General features: G+C 42.5%; 1 protein-coding gene and 1 pseudogene across 8 annotated transcripts in view; both read right to left on the bottom strand.

The window, feature by feature from the left end:
• Positions 1-21,832, bottom strand: part of LOC138165446 (ecotropic viral integration site 5 protein homolog) — a 219,209-nt gene that overhangs the window by 29,259 nt on the left and 168,118 nt on the right. For 4 of the 8 annotated variants that reach the window (XM_069093818.1, XM_069093822.1, XM_069093823.1 and 1 more), the window contains one exon: positions 1,537-1,635. The exons of 1 other annotated variant lie outside the window; for it this stretch is intronic. In XM_069093818.1, the coding sequence (XP_068949919.1) occupies positions 1,537-1,635 (99 nt within the window). The remainder of the gene's footprint in view (positions 1-1,536; positions 1,636-21,832) is intronic. 3 more of the 8 variants (XM_069093820.1, XM_069093825.1, XM_069093826.1) reach the window with 1 other exon arrangement.
• On the bottom strand, positions 13,834-18,199 carry LOC138165445 (claudin-6-like; annotated as a pseudogene).

Raw genomic sequence — 21,832 nt, 5'->3', positions numbered from 1 at the left:
AATTTCAATTCCAGCTTTTCTTTCTGAGGGTCATATTTAGAAGCAAAGAAAGGTCCCAAAGAAAGCAACAATGGAGAGGAAAAGCAGCAAAGGGTCCAAATACCCTGTAAACTGGTTACAAGGCCCTGAAGAACTTACACTGATGTTAGATTTGACCCTGGTAGGCACTTTCATCTGCAATCTGTCTCATTTGATCCACATATCAACCTTGAGATAGAAACACAGAGTGAGACTCGTTCTCCCCATTTTACACAGGAGGAGGCTGAGGCTCAGAGATTCAGTGTCTTGCCCCATATCACAAAGGACAGCCAGGACTTTGGCCCAGGCCCCAGATTCCATGGTCAGTGATGTTCTGACTGCACTATCCTGCTGTCTCCATAGCAGGAGGTAGCTCTAGACAGAAATCTCATAGTAAGCATTTTCTATTAAGATTCCAAATTTAAGAGATTCTACCTTAGAATTCTATCTTTGTAATTACTCTTTAATCCATCCAAGAAAGTCCAAGATTGTTTACCTTTCCTGTAAAATGGAAGGGCGCAGGTCTCTCAGCCTTTAAATGCAAACTGATGTGAAAGCTTTTGTTCCTAAGAGTTCAACCTCACTTTTGGGCCAAATGAGCTTTATTTAAGCATCTGTAATTTCAAAACCTGTAATAGTAAGCTGATATTACTTTATTTTCTTTACTGTAATTTTAAAATAACAAAATGGTTACTCCATACAAAGTATATGATACAATCAAATAAGGAATATTATATAAAGACAAAAACCTATCTTTAAGACATAAAATGATACAACCTATATCCTGCTAACCAAAAACTAACAAAGTTATAAACACTGAAAATTATATGGTAGAAGCAAAAACCTTACATGTTGAATTTTAATGAAAAGAAAATCCAAATAGTCTAAGTTAATACCACAGTAACAGTGAAGATACTTGAAAATTTCCTGAGAATTTCACAGATTCAAGGTGGTGTCAGTTTAAAAGTGTTCACATACTAAGAAATCTGTTAACTGATATTAAGCAAGTATCCTTTTTTGCAATCTCAGTAATACCAGCATAAGGGGAGAGAGGCGACGGAGGTAGGAAGACTTCCCTCTGCCCCCAACGGTAAACACCCACCATATATCTATTCTACAGGCATAAAGGACATTACAGAGTCATTACAATGACTTGTGAATCTGCATGTAAGAAAATAGGTTATTTTCTAAATATAACAAAAACTACTTGATATGAAAATTGTAAATAAGATAACTTTAAATGTTGTAAGTTCCTTCCTGAAAGATTAAGAGATTTGAGAAAACATAAATTCTCCACTTGTGGTTTAAATAGATTCATTGAAAAAAAAATCCTTGTTAAAGGAACAAACATTAAACATCAAGATCACCTTTAAAAATACTAGTTAGGTTCATAATGAATGGTGCACACCAGGTCTTTTTCCTCAAAGTCATAAAAAATGTGATCAGTAAGAATGAAGATGCTCAGACTGTGGAGGTGGAGGTTGGGCAGAGGACGAGGGGCTGTCAGCCCCCACTCACCTCATGATGCAGCTCCGCTATCTGCTCCTCCAGCTCCCGAATGTACTGGGCGGAGTCCGACTTATTAAGCTGCCCTTGAACTTTCCCTTCTTCTTTCTGCTTGATGACAACAAAGCAAGCTCTTAGAACAGGTTTTCTCAATTCCCAAGGGATATGAACCACAATGACCTCATTTTAGAGAAGAGAGATCAGGTCACTGAGATCCTGTCACTCGAATATCATCGCCTGAAATCCTACAAATCCAGTCTACCAAACTATCATGCTGAAGAAGTGATACTTACTGTTTCCAAACAACTTTTAGTACAGATGTTTTCATATCTTTTCGTAGAAAGGCATGAGAAAGATCGAGTAACTGAATTAGTCAAAGAATTAAATTCTTTTTTTTTTTCTGACAAATTTCTAAGTAATTGTGCAAGCCTCCAGTGCAGCTGGGGAGGACTGAGTCTGACACGAACTGGGCACCAAAGGCCACTCTTTTCAGGCCCTAAACTTCAGAGCAAGTACCCATGTGCATCAGCAGAGGGAGTTCCCTCCCTTGGAATTTCAGGCATCAGTGAGACCCCAGTCTGTCCCCCCTTCTCAAAAGGAGAAGTGATCCTCTAACTTGAACCCCAAGAACCAATGCAGTGAGCTTGTGGAAAGTCCTTTGACATGTCTTTGTGAAGTCTATACCTAGAAGGGAAAAGAATATTCTAAACTGCTCTGGGAAGGACATGTCAATTCTGGTAGTGTTCGGTATAGGAGCCCCTTAAAAAGACTGAACAGGGACCAAAGTGCCCAGAGCTACAGACTAGACCACGGCGAATGCCTTTCGGCCTGGCCCTTCCTTCCCATGTGTGCCCAAGATGGGGCATTTTCACAAGTGATACCAACAGGATAGTTCATGGGATCAGAGACTGAGAGGTCATCAGATCTAAAGATTCCACAACATTCAAAGGCTATTTCCTATAGACAGTGGATAAGTAGCACCATCTTTGTACACAAATAGCAGTACATACATACCCAATATAACTACCAACCACAGCTGTTGTCCAACTGAAAACCAGCTATCAAGAGGCATATGCCCCATTTTTTCTTCACCTAACAATCTCTAAGAGTCAATTCAATTTCACCTGAGCGTAAGCCTGATCAATATGGTTTTGAAAAGTGAGATTTCCTGGCCTCTATCATCCCTACTTCCCTCTGAGATTGACTTCCATCTACAGTGTATATCATACATGTGCATAATTATTTATATGTTATCTCCCCCATTAGAAAGTGAGCACCTTGGAAGCAGGGGCTGGGCCATGGATGACCTTTCTTTTTATCATCCTCGCAATGACTGGTGTAAATAAAAACTTGTTTACTGACTGAGAGGAACGAGCATCAAATTAGGGAAATATTTTTACTTAAGGAGCACAGAGTAGAGCAAACATTCAAATTAGCAAAACCAGTCTCTTATGAGAGAAAGAAGATGGGAGCTGTTCTTTCCAAGGTTATATTCTATGTTGGATTTAGCAAAAGCCATCAGACAGGATTCTGGAATCTAAACAATGATACAAACATAGCTATGATTTAATAGCAACTATTCAATTCACATTTATTCACTGCTTTTACTTATATTATCTCTGCGATTCCCCAGACCTTTGTGAACTAGGTACTGATGGTATTGATTAACCTTATTTTACAGATAAGGAAACTAGAGGCTTTAATAAGTTGGGTGCCTTGTCAACAGTCACACAATTCGTAAGGGCAGGAGGCAGGAATTCCAACCCAGGTCTCTCCTGATGCTGCTGGGGTCCTCCATCTATTCACTCCATTATGCTGCTTCTTGGGAAACATGTTGTTATAATGAAGCATAAGCTTTCCTTTGTCAAGGATGAAGGATAAGTAAAATTTTAGATGGTATCACAATTATTATTGCATGTGATTAATAATGAGCACGGCCAATCACAAAGGCACTGATTTGCCCTGGTAAAAGAAGCTTCTCATTGGAAGCTCCCTACACTGTAGAAATTATGGCAAAAACCCAAACCAAACCAAACTTTCATAGCTCCACCTGGGCCCTCTGAGTCCCAACTCCTTAGGTACATACAGTGCCTCCTACTGAGGGGAAAGGTCTAGAGAGGCCAGCCCATCATTACATTCATTAGCTCAGCTTTGGCTCAACCTGCTTCAGAGTTCTAGCATTTAATACTCAAATATGAGTTTTTAAAAATCCCCATTTAAAGTTTTCTGAACATGATAGGTAAACTGTTACATCAAAGAAAACACAAGCCAGGATTTGATAGAAAAACCAAGGTTATTTGAATAAAACAAAAATGGTAAAAAATATAATGGACCATCTTGAAAGTTCTCTATTACAGAATTATATTATTATTATTATTAAAGGGGGGGGCAGTTAATTGAAAACACTTATGACTAAATGACCTCTGCTGTTACTGCTAACTCTAAGATGCTAATTAAGCAAGGCCCTCTAGCTCTAGTGTGAGGTCCAATAAGCTGTGAGGCTGGATGTGCCTCAGAGACCAAATGGACCCACAGAGGCAGGCCAACAGAGTACAGGGGAAAGCTGTCTAGTCATGCCTCTCTCATGTCACATTTACAAACTTTATTTTGTTACCCCAAGTGTAAGCCTTTAAATTTATTACTATTGAATTTCATCTTCTTAGCCTGTCAAGTTTTTTTCTTCTGATTCCAATTCTATCATCTATGTTAGTTATGTATCTTAGCTTTGTGCCATTTATAAATCTGATAAGCATGTCATCTAGGCCTTTATACAAGTCACTGACCAAATTTAATTTTTAATTTTTTGCTTTTCCCCCAATCACGCGTAAAAACAATTTTTAGCATTCATTTTAAAACTTTTAGTTCTAAATTTTTTCCCTCTCTCCCTCCTTGCCTCTCCAAGGAGAAAGCAAGCAAATTGATATAGGTTATACATGTGCAGTTAAGCAAAACATATCTGCACATTAGTCATGTTGTGAAAAGAAAACCAAGATCAACCTACCCCCCCCCCAAACACCCCTCCCAAACCAAAATCAAAACTCAAACCCAAGAAAAATAAAGTAAAGAAAAAGTATGGCTTGATCTGCATTCAGACACCATCAACTTTTTTTTCTGGAGACGGAGAGTATTTTTCATCCTATGTCCCTCAGAACTGTCTTGGATCACTGTGTTGCTGAGAATAGCTAAAACACTGACAAAAATATTAAACAGCAGAGGTACAAGCACAGATACCTGAGACATGCCCCAAAGAGATCGCTTTTCAGGGTGACTGTCCCTTTTCCCCAGTCACTCATGTGCACAAACCAATAGGAATAACTAGACCAGTTTAAAAAACTGGAAATCTGACCCCCAGAGAGGTTTGCTGCTAGATACAGCCTAAGCTGCAGAAATGAAGATCTGAGAAATGTTACTGGACCAGCATCATGAATGTGAGTGAGGTTTCCCACCAAGGAGTTTTCCTCTCTGACTTCCTGCCCAGAAGGTGAAAGGACCTTAGAACCAAGGTGATGTTGGACCAGAACTAGGAGGCTTCTGCCAGTCCTAGGGCACTCCTTCTGAATGAACACAACAGTATCTTTTTTTTTTTTTTAAAGCAATCAGGGTTAAGTAACTTGCTCAAGGTTGCACGGCCAGTTATTTCTGGGTGTGGTGCTGAGAATCTGAGCCTGGATTTGATCCCTAGGTCATCCCGACACAGGAGCTGGTGCTCTTACTTGGTGAGCCACCTGGCCGTCCCTAACACAACAGTATCTTAACTGAGGACTGCAAGTGAGGGAAGAATCACCCAGTGAGAAGCAAACCCAGGAATTCAGCAGAGTGAGCCACCATGCAGAAATGCTCTGCCCGACAAAAAGCAGGATGGTATAGTGGAAAGCAGGTTCAAAACACAATTCTAATATTTCCCAGCTGTGTGATCATGGGCAAGTCAATTAAGAAGGAAATGAACAGTTAGCAATCATAACTGAGAATGCAAATGGGACGAACTCATCCATAAAACAGAAGAGGACAGCAGAATGGATTAGAAAACAGAATCCAACAATATGTTGTTTCTCAGAAACACACCTGAAACAGAAAGATACACAGAAAAAGTTTTCATCCTATAAAGAGCTAGAACAGAATTCATTATGCTTCAGTTTATGCAAAAAAAAGGCAGAGGTAGCAATCATGATCTCAGAAAAAGCAAAAGCAAAAAGAGACCTAATTAGAAGATAATCAGGGAAAATACATTTTGCTAAAAGGTCCTATAGTTGATAAAGTAATATAATGCTAAACAAATATACACCAAATGGCACAGTATCCAAATTCTTTTTATTTTGCGTTTTTGGAGGGGGGAAGGCAGGGCAATTGGGGTTAAGTGACTTGCCCGAGGGCACATAGCTAGTAAATGTTAAGTGTCTGAGGTCACATTTGAACTCAGATCCACCTGACTCCAGGGCTTGTGCTCTATTCACTGTACCACCTAACCACTCCTAGTATCCAAATTCTTAAAAGGAAAAGCTAAATGAGTTACAGGAAGAAATAAACAGTGAAAATTATACTGTGGGGGACCCCATTTTATCCCTTACAGACTTAGATAACTCTAACCATAAAATAAACAAGAAGTTAGGGAGATGAACAGAATTTTAGAAAAGTTAGACATGCTAGTCCTCTGGAGAATGAATGAACAGAAAAAAAGTATACCTACTTCATAGCGGTTCATAGCAATTTCACAATAGTTGACCACACATTGGGGAAAAAAGCCCACAAATAAATGCAGAAAAATAAAAGAGCTTTTTTACTGACCATAATGGAGAAATACTAATTGCTAATGGAGAGACTGAGACAATATAATACAAATGACAATACCACCTAAATTAATTTTCTTATTCAGTGCCATACAAATCACAGTACCAAAGGATCACTCCATAGAGCTAGAAAACATAGTAACAAAATCCACCGGTGGAACAAAAGGCCAAGAATATCAAGGGAATCAATGAAGAAGGAAGGAAGGAAGGAAGGAAAGAAGGAAGGAAGGAAGGAGGGAGGGAGGGAGGGAGGAGGGAGTAGCTGTACCTGACTCAGTTTAAATGCTAATTTGTGCAATGGATCTTTCCCAGGCCCCATCTTTTCCATCCCCATCCAGTGCCTTCCCCGCGAGATTAACTCCAATTTACCGTCTGTGTATATACGTACATGGCTGTTTGTCCACCCCAATAGCACATGGCAGGTGCTTTATAAATGCTCGCTGACATGCCTACAAGCCAGCGACTGCCGTGTGTGTGGGGCAGGGGGTGACATGGTCAGACCTGCACTTTGGCAGCAGAGTGCGGGATGAGATGCTTAGGGTAGGGAGAGAGTTGAGACAGGGAGACCAGCTAGAAGGCTACTGCCACTGTCCAGGGTGAGGCGATAAACTCCTACACCAGGGTGGCAGCAGAGTCAGGAGGAAAGGGGCCATGAACAAGGGATATTATAAAGATACCACTGACAGGACTTTATAACAGATTAGAAATGGAGGGGTGGAGGGGAGGAGCTGAAGATATGACACCTAGGTGGCAAGCAGTGACTGGGAGGGCAGTAGAACCTTCAATAAGAATAGGGAAGTTTGGAAGAGGGGAGATAATGGAGGGGAAGATAATGAATTCTTTTTTTTTTGACATGATGAATTTAAGATGTATACAGAAATGAGATCTGAGATACTCAAGTCAAGTGGAGATCTAAGAGGGAAAGAATCCAGGGCAGGATGTAGAATCATTAGCACAGAGATGATAACAGAATCCATGGGAACTGCTGAGATCACCCAGTAAAACCGCAGGGAGGGAGAAGAGGGGAGCACCCAGCTCAGAGCCCTGAAGGACACCTATGACCATCAGCATGACCTGCATGAAGATCCAGTAGAGGAATCCTAGAAGGATCGGCTGGGCAGGCAGAATAAGCAGGAGAAAGGACTGTCACAAAAACCCAGAAAGAAGAGAGTCAAGGACAAGAGGGCTCAGAAAGGGTGAGGCTTGGGAAAAGCCACTACATTTGGCAACCAAGAGATCAACAGCCACCTCGGGGAGAGCAGTTTCAGGTGAATAATGAGGGTGGAAGCCAAGCTGCAGAGAGTTAAGAAGAATGCAGGAGGGAAGGAGGTTTAACCTGTGGGTCACTAGCAAGAGGGAGCTGGCCAGCTGGAGCGAGGATGCTCTGAGGCTGGGAGAGACCCGAGCGTGTTTGTAGGCAGCAGGGCAGCAGACAGACTGGAGTGGGGCCACCTGCACATCGACATGGGCTGGCCTTGGCGAGGCGTCTCGGTGACATGAAAGGAGGGAACAAGAGGGAGCTCTCTGCAAAAGGCCTCATTTTTTTCTCAGTGAAATGTGAAGCAAGATTTGAAGCTGAGGGTGGGGAAAGGGGACCATGTAGGGTTTTAGGAGATGACTCTGGTGAGAGATGACTAGGCCGGTGTAAAAGGACTGTCTTGCTATTGTGAGGGCCCAGTGGAGATTATGTACATAAATCTGTAGCAGACCCACTCAGTATAGTTCTGTGATTTTTTCCTAGCTTCAATCAGCTACATGTTAAGAGGGAAAGAAGGTAGCAGATGGTCGGAATACTCCAGAGTGAGTCTTGGCAGGACAAGATTGTCTCTAGCCAGGAACTTGAGTGTGGAGAAGAGTGCAGACGGTGTTGCCAGAGCAGTAGAGATTGACCTGGGGAAAAACCGAGAGGTGCAAGTCATATGGAAGTCATAGTGAGGAGGTCGAAGAGGGCTAGAAGCAGCAAGGCAGAGGGAAGATTGGAATGACAAATGGTTATAACATATGGGAATTTTGGAGCTCACGAACATGGAAACGGTGCATTTATGAATGATGGCAACATCAAGGCTACAGCTGTCTCTGTGTAGTTGAGGTACAGGAGAGGATTAGGGTCATGGGAAATGAGTATATTGAAGAACTGGAAGAGAAGGGTTTTTGAAGAATACCATATTCTTTTTTTTGACGTTCCCCAGTATGAGAGCCAGGGCTGCGGTAGGAAGACAGAGAATCACACACTGAACTCACTGAAGGAAGGAGAGTGGTTTGGGGATGGGTAGATTACACTTACCAGAATCTTGACTTCAAGATAAATATGGATTAAATGACCCTCAAAGGAGAAGAGATGACTGAATGATGGGGTAGAGGTAAAGTCTGGAAAAGCAAGAAATGTTCTGATTTCCCTACTATGACCTGGGGATATGCCTAAAGCTACAACTGGCACTTTCAGGGCCACAATGTCATCAGGAGGAGCCAGGTCTCAAGGAAGGATTAGATAATGGTGGAAGAGAGAAAAGAAAGGGTTAACAATGAAAACAAATTTGTTAACTACGGACCAGGCTTTCCAGAGAGCATTCACACAACTGCCACCTTAACTGAGGCCCTTATCACTCCTTGCCTAGATTACTGTTATTTTTTAAATTAATAAGCTATCATGGAGACTAATGAAGATGACAGGAGTAGGAGGAAGTAACGCAGTCTATCTCCCATCTCTCCATTCTCACAACTACTCCACAATGACCTAAAAAAGCCCCAGATCAAGTCCTGATCAGGTAACCACAGTCCAGTGAGAAAGGTGCTCTTCTAGGTCACAGCCTGACCTGTGTTGGTGATGGTGGCATGGATCCAGCACTGAGGGCCTGATGCTACAGGGACTGCAAAGTGGCAGCTTTGCAGCTCCTGTGCCAGAACCAGTGCTGATTCAGGAAGAAGCCTGTTCCTGGGATGGGCAACCAGGACAAGGAGAGCTTGTGGGGCTCTGACCCTGGAGCAGGGTCTTCAGTTCAGCACCTGGCAAAGTTTGAAGCCACAGCTACTCAATAGGGTGCGGAGTTTAGAGAATTAAGTTAAGAACCTTGGGATTAACGATTTTGTTTTTTAATATGTTGATAACTATATTTCAATATAATTGGTTTCCTTTTTAATCCTGTATATTTTATTGTATTAAAATGCCAGCCACTTCCAGAGAAAGAACTATGGGATCAGAATGCAGAACTAAGCGGACTATTTTCTTTTTTGTCCTGTTTTATTTCCTTTCTCATGGTTTTCCCCATTTGTAGAATTCTTCTAGGCAACATGACTAATGTGAAAATGTGTTTAATAGGAATATATATGTAGAACCCAGATCAGATTGCATGCCATTTTGGTAACGGAGTGGGGAAGCACGGGGAGAAAATTTAAAACTTATGGAAGTGAATGTTGAAAACTAAAAAGAAATAATTTAATAAATTGAGGGGGAAAAAAACTTGACTGTGAAAGGGGGTCATAGGCTTCACCCAAGTGCCAAGGAGGGCCATGACATATCAAAGGTAAGAAGCCCTGGCTTAGAGTCAGAAAGACTTGAGTTCAAATCCTGCTTCAAAAATTTACCCATTGTGTGATGGTCTTCCACAATCCCATCCTGCTCTAAATCTCTGGCCGATAAATTACAGAGGAGATGGAAGGTAACCTTAGAGGGGATGGGAAGAAGAGGCCCCTGAGCCCAGAGAAGCTGTGATTTCGACTGTCTCTGACCCCTCCAGTCTCTCCTACACATTGGTGCCAAAGTAGTTTTCCATCAGCACAGTTCTGGCCATGTGACTTCTTCTACTCAACTAATGCCAGTGCATCCCTATGCCTCCAGGATTAAATCACTACCCCCCTGTTCAGCTTGTAAAGCTATTGGCAAACCGGCTCCAACTCACCTTTCGGGCCTTGCAGAACATCACTCCCTCTCTCACTCTCTGGGATTCACCCAACTAACCTCTGCTCTTCACAAGTGACAGCCCGTTTCCCACCTCCGTGCCTTTGCCCTGGCTGTGCCCTGGGTCTGGCATGAAGCTCCTCATTCAGAAGTCCTCCCTTCTTCGTGAAGCCTTTTCTCATCTAAAAGACTGCCAGTCCCTTCTCTCCCAAACCACCGTGCATTGGGCTGCTTTGTCTAGATTCACATTTATTTCACAGACACATACATACCTCCCCCTCTCCCACCAAAACACAAGTAAGGACTCTCCTGCTCTTTGTACTTGTACCCCTGTGCCTGCACAACCTGTGGTTTAATAAATGCTTGCAGGTTGGTTCCAAGTTCACCCTGGCACTGTGTAGTATACTGCTGAAGAAAGAGCCCTAGATCAATAGAAGGAGGCCTGGGTTCTAGTTCTGCCTCAGACCTGATGCATGGCCTCAGGCTGTAAGAAAGAGGCCTGGGTTCTAGCTCCGCCTCAGACCTGATGCATGGCCTCGGGCTGTAAGAAAGAGGCCTGGGTTCTAGCTCCGCCTCAGACCTGATGCATGGCCTCGGTCTGTAGACACATCAGCCCTTTGGGCCTTTTCCCCAACTGCCCAGTGAAGAGGCTCAGAAGTCCCGCACCACTCAGAAATGCTCTGATTTACAGGAAGGCTGAGAACTCAGTGGATATCACATGGCAAAGAAGATCACTCAGGAAATAGTTTAAATGCTTGGTACCCATAACCATCCTTCTTCAAACAACTAATAGGAAGATTTTTGGCTACTCTTCTAAACATCAGTCTGTAAGAAGCCTATTTCCATTTTACGTATGTATGTGTACACACACACACATGCATGCGCACACACATGCACACTCACGCACACACCCACATATCTATCTGCATCTATATCCAGGAAAACAGTAAGAGGCAATTTCTTTTAGAATATTCTGGAAACCTTTCCCAATCCCCCTTAATTCTAATGCCTCCACTCACTCCTCTGGTCTGCATCTTGTTGCACACAGCTGCCTCTCCCATCAGGCTGTGAGCGGAGCTCAATAAATGCTGATGGACTGATGGACTGATTCGTGTTCGTTCCTAGTCTCCCCAGTCCTTCTGCTCTGTCCATACTTATTGCTATGTGCTCTCCCCATAAGAATGTGAGCTCTTTGAGGGCAGACATCTTTTTAACCTTTGCCTCCCTGGAGCTTAGCACAGTAGGTGGCACACAGTCAGTGCTTAAGAAATGCTTGTCCATTGACTGACTTCTTTACGTAACTCAAATTAGTCTACATTAGAAGCACTGCTTACCTGGACATGAATGAAATTCTACTGTCGTCTTTCTAGTAAGAAACCGTCAGGGAATGACAGCACAAACAAATGACCCTACTGTGGCACTTACTCTATTTTAGCTGACCGTCAGTTCCATTTTATAGAAAAGTAAACTATTCAAAATAATGTAGCCTTAGTGTTACAAAGAATTTATGACAGTATAATCAAATATTCAATTTTTTTTAAGGATGTAACTATTTCATGCATTCTAATGTCTCTATCGGCAAAAAAAGAGTAAACTTTCTTCTAATCATCTATATACTTAAAGCCACTTGCTAATGTCCACAAACAGGATTCATCAAACACATTAGGAGCTGAACAGTACTTTTGGACTTACAAATGACCTAAAAGTGATTTACAAACAGCCTCAGTTGGACTTCCTGTTCTTCAATGCAGGCATGTGTGCACACACGGGGGCACGGGCGCACACACACGTAAATAAATAGTCAAAGTGGGTACTGTTACAATTTCACTGTCACCCTCAATCTACATAAGTTTTAGTTCTTAATTGATTTCCTGTCCAATTCCAAATCGTAGTGCCTTCTTCATGGCAGGCACAGAGCTTGGCCCTGGGGATACAACAACAAATGGAAGCCAGTCCCTGCCTTTGAGGAGCTGGGATGCAAAACTCTATGCAGTATCTTCATCTTTCCTTTAATACCTTCAATGTCCTTTAAAGCTAGGAAGTTTCTAAAAGGAGCCTGGTTCTTCTGCTCAGGTCAGAATGGTAGCACTACATTGTCACCCAGCTCCTTCTGACAGCTCAAATAAATGAATGGACCTTTCTGTTTTTTTGTTTTATGGAGGGGGAAAGGTCAATTGGGGTTAAGTGACTTGCCCAAGGTTATATGGCTAGCAAAGAATGGACTTTTCTAAGTCTGACTCATGTTTACATTCCAAAGTTCCTACTCAACCCTGGTTTTTTCATCAGAAGTGCTCTGAAGTCTGCTTTCCTTGGAACACCCATATGTACCTCAGCTTACACTCTGCTCGGCAGGGTGAGCTTTTCCTGATTGTGAGCTCTCTTCTGCCTTTGGGAATACAGCATTGCAAGATTTCCTCCCATGTTCAGCAGAAGCTGTCAGGTGAAGGTGAGCCTGGCTACTATCTCTTGGCACATCAGCTCCTTTTCTCTGGATGCTTGAAGCAAGGTTGGTTTTTTTGGACATGAAAACTCTGACTTTTTGCTGTAGCATCCCCGGGACTTCTCCTTTTAGGAGGTGATGGGTGAATTTTCTACCTTCACGCTGCCCTCTGTTTCTCATATATCTGGGTATTTTCATTTTTAACTTCTTGAAATATTCTAAAAAATAATCATGGTTTTTAGGGGTACATAAGTTATCTTTGTTTGATCTGCTTTCCAGGTCAGCTATTTTTTATATCAGCTATCATCCATTTTCTTCTATTTTATTCAATCTTTTGATTTTGTTCTAATGTTTCTTTCTGACTCATGGAATCACTGATTTCTGCTTGGTATATCCTATTTTTCAGAGATTCTTCCAAGTTAATTATTCTCTTCCTAACCTTTTTCTCAAGGGCTTTTATTTCATTTAAAAAAAATCTCATTTCATTTCTTCTAGTTATTCAGTTATTTCCTTGTGGAAAATCCATTATTTTCCTTTGAACTTCTGCCTACAATTGTATAGAATTAGATATGTACTAATTTTTGATACTGGATGCTTTCTTTTATTTATTCACCACTCTTCTTTTTTTTTTTTTGCTTTTTGGAGGGCAATTGGGGTTAAGTGACTTGCCCAAAGTCACACAGCTAGTAAGTGTGTCAAGTGTCTGAGGCTGGATTTGAACCCACGTTCTCCTGACTCCAGGGCTGGTGCTCTATTCACTGTGCCACCTAGCCACCCCTATACACCAATCTTAACTGTAATTGCTGAATTAAGGCATTTTGCTTCACCTTCTGCTGTCCTTCTGGATGTGGTGGTTTGCTATCTTGCACTGTGTTCCTGATCTCCCAGGATCTGTGGGGTTCAGAGTCTGAGGCCTTTAGGGTTCTCTTTGCCATCTCAGGACAGCATGTAATGGACCTCAGAGCCCCTGTGCCTGAGCTATCCCAGACCGAGCACAATGGCACCCCCCTGGGACTTTCTGAGTATTCTGAGGTTTTTCTAGGGGATCACTCTTCTCTTGCTGCCTCAGGACACAGAGCACTGTCACAGTGGGAGGCTACCCTGTGTTGACACAGTAGGGATAGGTGGAAGGGCTTTGGATGCAATTCTCTTGGGGTGGAAGAAGTCATTTACTGTAGTTTCTCATTGGATTTTTTTTTTTAGCGGCAAGACACATTTTATTCTCTAAAAATCTCCAACCATGGAAACTCCACAAAAAGAGACAGGGAAGGAAGGCAGCAGCATGGTGGGAGGGTGAGGGAGGTGTTTGTTGGATTCTGGATTAAGAAGAGTATGTTCAAAGTAGGATACAAGAGCCAGCAAGGAGATCACTTCCTGCCTTCTGGGAGTCCTGGAGAATCATAGTAACTGATATCACAGTTCCCATGGAAACCAAGAAAAGCCAGCGGGATCTTGGAGGTCCTGTTTTCCTGGGAGCTGGGATGGCAAGGACAGAGCACACTGAAGAACTTTTCACTAGGACAGGGTTAGCATTCAGTCCCACAACCAAAGAGGGTTCTAGCATTTCCAGAGAAATATCATAGATTGTTGCGGTATCCAGGAAAAGACGCTGGTGTTCTTGGGCAGCGTCTCTGCAGCTCTTATCCAAGGATGTCTGGACTTGGCAGCAGCAGCAGCAAAGATCGGGAAGGGATGTGGCATCATCTTCTTGGCTAGGTCACCCAAGGGGTTAAAAAAAAAAGAAAACTAAAAGTCTCAAGACTGACAGGGGTCACCAGAAACTTCATCTTGAGAGGGAAGGAGGGGAAAGAAGAGCCCCCTCACCTTAGGAAGTCATTTGTTGCCTCCCTCCCCCTTTGCAGATTCACACTAATTCTTGGTTGATATTCAGAAGGACCTTGGGAGCCCCCTGGGGAAGTGGCAGAAGCAGAAGGGGCTTGTGCCCCTTGAGCTGCCTGAGGGGTGAGTGCAGCACAGTAGAGACCCCCCTGGCATAAAAAGGCTTGCTGTTGCCCGGCTATGCCCCAACTCCCTTTTCTGAGTGTCAGCCACCAAGGGGTTGCAGAAATTCCTGATGATCACACAGGTAGTCCAGCACACAGGGATCAGGACCAGGACTGCTAAGATGAGGAAAATGACCCCTCAAGTCAGTATTAGTCGAGCTTTTGGTTCCTTGTCTTCTATACACGTGGTACTCTTGGTCCCAGCAAGGTACATGAGCAGTTCCACCAGGGTCAGAAACAAAATGATGACCATGAGGGCTCTAGACGTTTGGATATCATGAGGCAGAGCCAGCATGGAGTCTTGCACTGCTTCTGGCCAGTGCTCCGGACCACACAAGCCATCCAGAGGTCTTCCCAGACCACCTGGGTCACTACGATGTTATTGCCAATGAAGGCTGTGACCTTCCACACGGGCATAGCACAGGACACTAGGCCCGATATCCAGCCCAGTACTGAAAGGATGCCCAGGATCTGGAGGCTGGCAGAAGCCATGGTTGGAGGCTGAGAGAAGACCTAAGAAAGGAATGGGTGCAGCCAGAGATCAGGGTAGAGCATCTCTCATTGGATTTTAAAATAATTCTTCAATCTGATGAGAATTTCAGAGTTTTGCTAGAGTAGATATGTGGTAACTGGGTGGAAGTTTGTTATCCCCACCTCTGAATCAAAAACAGCTTATTTTAAGATGCATTAATTAGTTTACTATGGAAAACTAAATATTCAGGACCTTATAAAATTCCACACGAAGGACAATTATGAATGAAAACTGAGATGAACATATTGCAGAATTGCAAAGAACAAAGAATATTGGAGCTGACAAAAGAATTCTTGAAAGACTACATTCAAGGGGCAGCTAGGTGGCGCAGTGAATAGAGCACCAGCCCTGGAGTCAGGAGAACCTGAGTTCAAATCCAGCCTCAGACACTTGGTACACTTATTAGCCATGTGACCTTGGGCAAGTCACTTGACCCCAACTGTCCTTCTTCCCCCTCCAAAAAGAAAAAAAAAAGACTACATTCAAGGCTCAAGATTAGTGGTAGAATTGGGGAAGGATTATGGAAAACAGAGAGCCCATTTCTCCAAAAAATAAATTAGAGACGAAACTTGCATCAAATTGGAGGGAGGGTCTCTATCAGTTAATTTGGAAAGTACAAGCTATGAAGGAATGTCTCTAATGTTTGTACTCTAGCAAAATAGTGAAGAAATGTGAGTAAGAGTACATGGTCAAAGTATAACATGGTTATTTCATATAATCTTAAGGAAGAAAGGAAGCTTTGAAGGTCATCTAAAGTAACCATCCCCAACAGTTCTCTACTTGAACCAGCAGATCTGGGTTCAAATTTTGGCCCTGACACTTAACCAGCAGAATGATTAGTACTATCCATGAACACTGCTTCATCACCTTGTATCTCAGTTTCCCCATTTACAAAATGGGGCTATTTCTCATATTTAAGTCATAAAGTTGTTGTTAGGTAAGTAACTTTAAAGTTAAAGAGATCAAGTTACTTTTAAATGGTGCACAAATATAATTATTATTGATAAACATTACCCATGTTACTGAGAAAATACTATACTTTATCAGGCAGTCCATTCCATGCTTGGACTGCTCTAATTATGAAAAAGTTCTCTATGTCAAACAAAAGAATCTTCTCTCCACTTCTACTCAGTCTCGTACTTCCAGGTGACAGCTTTTGACCACATCTGAAACCACTCTCCCCTCTCCTGCTAAATCAATGACTGAAGCTAACCACGCATGTTCTTTCAGCTTTTCCTGCAGGACATGGTGTCCCTCTGCCCCTCTCAAAGTTGGTCATCAAACACTCTGCTGGCTAGTGTAGTAATGGCCTTGGTACCTGTCTTCTAATCTACTACTGTAAAAGCTAAATGGGAAAAAAGTTCAAACAGGTGATTCTGTGGGCTGGTGATTCAAGAGGAGACTGCACAGGAATCAGAAGGGAAGAAGTGGGATGAATGTCACAGGAAATTACTGCTTTAGTAAGTCATTTGGGGGGTTAGATTAGTTAATAAAAAATCCAAGGACAGGAAGAAGTTGAGAACCCAGAGTAAATAACTTAGGAAGGTGATTATGCAGAGTTGTCCCAATTCTATTCTATTATTTTTCTATAAAGAAACACTTCAGATTAACTATTAAATTATATTCTATTCATTTTTCAGACTAATCTCCTGTATTTAATAATAGATCTGTGCCAGAAGAATAACTTCTTCACGAATAAAATATTTCTTGAACTAATCTTTCTATTCCTTCCGAGGCATAAAAATCTCAAATTAATATTAAATCTAATTCTCATTTATATAAGACGAAGTTTTTTTTTCATTTTTCAAATGCTTTATTAACTTCTGATTTACATAATTCATTTGTGCCAGATTTCGAGTTACAAATTTTCTCCCCGTTTTTCCCCTACCCACCGCCCCAAAATAGCAATCCTACAGGATATCCCCTCCTCCAATCTGCTCTCTCCCATATTTTCTCCCATGCCCCTTTTGACTTTTCCAGTAGGGCATGATGGATCTCTATGCCTCAGTGCCTGTATATCTTATTTCCCAATTACATGTAAAATAGTATTAATAATAGTATATATGTAAACATTTGATTTTAAAACTGAATTCCAGATTCATTCTCTTCCTCCCTTGTCACCCACCCTTATTGGGAAGATAAGCAGTTGAGTATAGGTTGTACATGTGTGGCTAATGCAAAACAATAACATAGTAGATATATTGTAAAAGACTGACTATATTTCCCTCCCTCCTATCCCACCTCCCATTTGTTCTATTCTCTACTTTGACCCCATCCCTTTTCAAAAGTGGGTGCTTCCAACTTCCCTCGCCCCCAGCCTGCCCTACCTTCCATCATCCCCCCTCTCATCCCCTTCCCCCCCTACTCTCCTGTAGGGTGAGATACACTATTTAGTGTGTATTTCATTCCCTCCCCAAGCCAAATTCAATGAGAATAAGGTTGACCCATTCCCTTTTGCCTTTCTATTCTTCCCCTCCATTGTAACCATTTTCCCTTGCCTCTTCTATATGAGATAGTTTACCCCATTCTGTCTCTCCCCATCTCCTCTCATTATATTCCTCTCTCACCTCTTAATTTCACCTTTTAAGTAACATCCCTTCCTATTAAATTGGTCCTATGCCCTCTATTTATGTATACCTGTAAACATATATACACACATTCACATATGTATTCATAAGCCCATATACCCTCATATATAGACATATATATTTCTGTTCCCTTCAACTATTTTCATACTGAGAAAAGTTTCATCAGTTACAATTATTGTTTTTCCATGTAGGAATGTTAATAGTTCAACTTTGATAAGTTCCTTATGATTTCTTTTCCCTGTTTACTTTCTCATGCTTCTTGTATCTGAATATCAAATTTTCTATTCAACTCTGGGTTTTTCAGCAAGAATGCTTGAAAGTCCTCTATTCCACTGAATGACCATATTTTTCCCTGAAACATGATACTCAGTTTTGTTGGGTAGGTGACTCTTGGTTTTAATCCCAGCTCCTTTGACCTCTGGAATATCATATTCCAAGCCCTTCGATCCCTCAGTTTAGAAGCTGCCAGATCCTGGGTTATCCTGATTGTGTTTCCACAATATTCAAATTGTTTCTTCCTGGCTGCTTGTAATATTCTCTCCTTAATCTGGGAATTCCAGAACCTGGCTATAATATTCCTAGGAGTTTTTTTGGGGGGATCTTTTTCAGGAGGTGATCAGTGGATTCTTTCAACCTCTATTTTGCATCATCAGGCAAACATCAGGGCAGTTTTCTTTTGAGAACTTCCTGGAGGATGATTTCTAGGTTCTTACTTTGATCATGGCTTTCAGGTAGTTCAATAATTTTTAAATTCTCTCTCCTGGATCTATTTTCCAGGTCAGTGGTTTTTCCCATGAGATATTTCACATTGCCTTCTATTCTTTCATTTGTTTGGATCTGTTTAACAGCATCTTGATTTCTCATAAAGTCATTAGCTTCCATTTGCTCCAATCTAATTCTGAAGCAATGATTCTCCTCAGTGAGTTTTTGAGATTCTTTTTCCATCTGGCAAATTCAGCTTTTTAAGGCATTCTTCTCCTCATTGCCTTTTTGAGCCTCTTTTGCCATGTGAGTTAGTCTATTTTTTAAAAGTCATATTTTCCTCAGTCAGGCTGTTGATTCTCATTTCGTAATTTTCTTGCATTGTTCTCATTTCTCTTCCCAATTTTTCCTCCACTTCTCTTATCTGCTTCTTAAGGTCCTCTATGGCCTGTAACCAGCTTGTATTTTCCTTTGAAGCTTTTGGTACAGGAGTTCTGACTTCACTGTCTTTCTCCTGTTCCATGCTTTGCTCCTTTTTGTCCCCAAAATAGGAGTCTAATGTTGGAATCTTCTGTCTGCTTTGTTTCCATTGCCTGGTCATGTTGCCCCTCAGTCACTTGACCCCTGGGCTTTTTGCCACAGTAGGAGTCTGCCACCAGACAGGGGAGCTTTTGTCCCAAATGCTGGGATTTTCTCAGCTGCTGAAGGTATTAGATGGGTGCCCTCTCTGAGGCCTCCACACGCTCTGGCAAGCTGGACACACACCCCAGGACCTCCACCCTGGACAGCAATCCAGATCCAATCAGGTTAAAGCAAGAGCAATTATCCCTCAGACTGGTTGCTTGGTCTCTCTACATTCTGCAGGCCAGGAGCTGAAGCTGCTACGTGGTGCTGGCTCAGCAACTTCTTGCCTTGGGGGCAAAAGCCACATACTCCCACTTACTGGTCCCAAAATCCAGACTGCACTTTGTCCTTCGCATCTGTGTGTTGATGATTCTGGAAACGGCCACAGCTTCTGCTAATCTGGAGTCCCTCTGGCGGCTGGTCAAACGCGCCTGGGCTCAGCTCCCAGAGCGCTGCGCTGGCCGATTTCTGGTGGCTTGCCAGGCTGTCCTCAGCGGGAGATTAGATTCTCTGTGTCATTTTGTGGGTTCTGAAGCTCCAAAGTTTGTTCAGAGTCCCCTTTTTACATGGATTGGGGAAGGTGGAAGCCGGAGCCGCAGGGAGGTCCTGCTTCTACTGTGCCATCTTGACTCCGCCCCCCCAAGACTTGAAGTTTTAAAAATCACTTAGCTCTATAATAAACCTCTATGTAGGCAAGGCAATTACCATTCTTCCCATTTTACAGAAGAGGAAACTGTTTCAAAGAGTCTAAGTGATTTACCCAGCATGGTGTCTACCCACCACCCCAAAAAACCTCTTTGTTGGGGTCTTTTCCCTTACAGACTTGATACCTGCCTTTTTCTATCATGCCCAGGAGTCACCAGCCTTCATGACAAGACCCTTAATGGATGATCCCTCACCTGAAAGTCCCTGCAGACTCACCCCATGACTGCCTGGAGGACACGTTGCTGCTTCCCTCTCAGAGGACCCAGGATTGCTCCTCTTCAGAGGCTCATCCATATTAGCTCCAGTGGCCCTCGGTTCACTTCTTCCACTCAGCCTGATAAGAGTGAGAATCGCTCTCTTTCTGTTTATGCTCAAAACTTCTTCCTTTTTTAAAGGAGCAAGTTGTTCTCCCTGTTTATCTGAAGAGTGGGGTAGTGTTCTTTACCTTTATTTTTACTTCTAAAGAGCAGACCAGGCTGCACTTTCAGCATAGATAATTATTTGACCACAGGTGAAAGACAAACATTGTACATTCTGGGTAGGTTACTACAAAATTCTCCCTACTTGGGCTGGTTCGATATTAGGAAAACTATAAGCATAACATCATATCAATAACAAACACAATAAACATTGTATGATTATATCAACAGATGCAGAAAAGCTTTTGAAAAATACAACACCCTGGGCAGCTAGGTGGCGCAGTGAGTAAAGCACCGGCCCCGGAGTCAGGAGGACCCAAGTTCGGTTCCGGCCTCAGACACTTAACACCCACACAAAAAAAAAACTAGCTCTGTAACCTTGGGCAAGTTACTTAACCCAAACTGCCCTCCAAAAGGCAAAAAGACAAAATAAAAAGAAAAATACAACACCCATTCTTATTAAAAATATCAGAAAGCAGATGAATAAAAGAAACTTTTCTTAAAATTATTTTGCAGGGAAAGAAAGAGAATTTTCATTTAAAATAACTGCAGAGGGAGTAGAAACAGGAGTTCCACGGTGCTCCTGCTCCCATTTCCTCTAATTCATGTAAAAAATGACTCTAAACAAACTTTGGAGCTAAAGAACCCACAAAATGACACAGAGAAGCTAACCTCCTACTGAAGACAGTCCGTCAGGCTGGCAGGAAGGGGCCAGCCCAGCGCTCTGGGAGTCAAGCTCAGCCCTGCTCCAGTAGAGGTTTGGGTTTTAGCCTCAGGGAGGCCATAACCAGCTGCCAGCTGGAGGGACTTCAGATCACCAGCAGCTGTGGTGGTTTCCAGAATTATCAAAGTTCAGTGCAGTGTGGACTTTGGGACCTGGGAGTTCGGGAGTGCAGTCCAGCCTTTGTCCCCCGGGGCGAGAAGCAGCCGAAGCGTGGCAGCAGTCTAGCCACTGCCACGTGGCTGCTTCAGAGCTCCGGGCCTGCAAATTGTAGGGGGACCAGGCAACCAGTATGAGGGGTAATTGCTCTTGCTTTAACCTGCTTGGATCTGGATCACTGTCTGGGGTGGAGGTCCTGGGGTGTGTGACCAGTGTGCCAGAGCGTGTGGAGACTTCAGAGAGGGCAGCTAATAGCTCCAGCAGCTGAGAAAACCCCAGCAATTGAGACAAAGCTCCCTCCTCTGGTAGCAGAGTTCTACTGTGGCAAAAAGCTCAGAAGTCAAGTAACTGAGTGGCAACATAAGCAAGCAAGTGAAGCAAGACAAGCACAGTGGTCCAACTTTGGATTCCTTTTTTGGGGACAAAAAGGATCAGGGCATGGGACAGGAGGAAGACAGTGAAGTCAGAACTCCTGCACCAAAAGCTTCTACCAAAAGAATAAGCTGGTTACAGGCCATAGAGGAGCTTAAGAAGGATTTTGAAAACCAAGTAAGAGTAGAAGAGGAAAAATTGGGAAGAGAAATGAGAACGGTGCAAGAAAATTGTGAAATGAGAGTAAAATAATTGCAGACAATATAAAATATTCAATAGTCTACCTGACAAGACAAACCCAAGAACTATGTAAACACAATTAAAAAATACTTTTCATACAAATAAAGTCTGAGTTAAACAAATG

This window comes from Petaurus breviceps, unplaced genomic scaffold (assembly GCF_028583685.1).
Source record: "Petaurus breviceps papuanus isolate PSGF00001 unplaced genomic scaffold, PetGlider_PUasm1.0 208, whole genome shotgun sequence".
Lineage (NCBI taxonomy): Eukaryota > Metazoa > Chordata > Mammalia > Diprotodontia > Petauridae > Petaurus > Petaurus breviceps.
The sequence above is the reverse complement of the archived record's forward strand: the minus strand, read 5'-3'. Positions and strand labels throughout refer to the sequence as shown.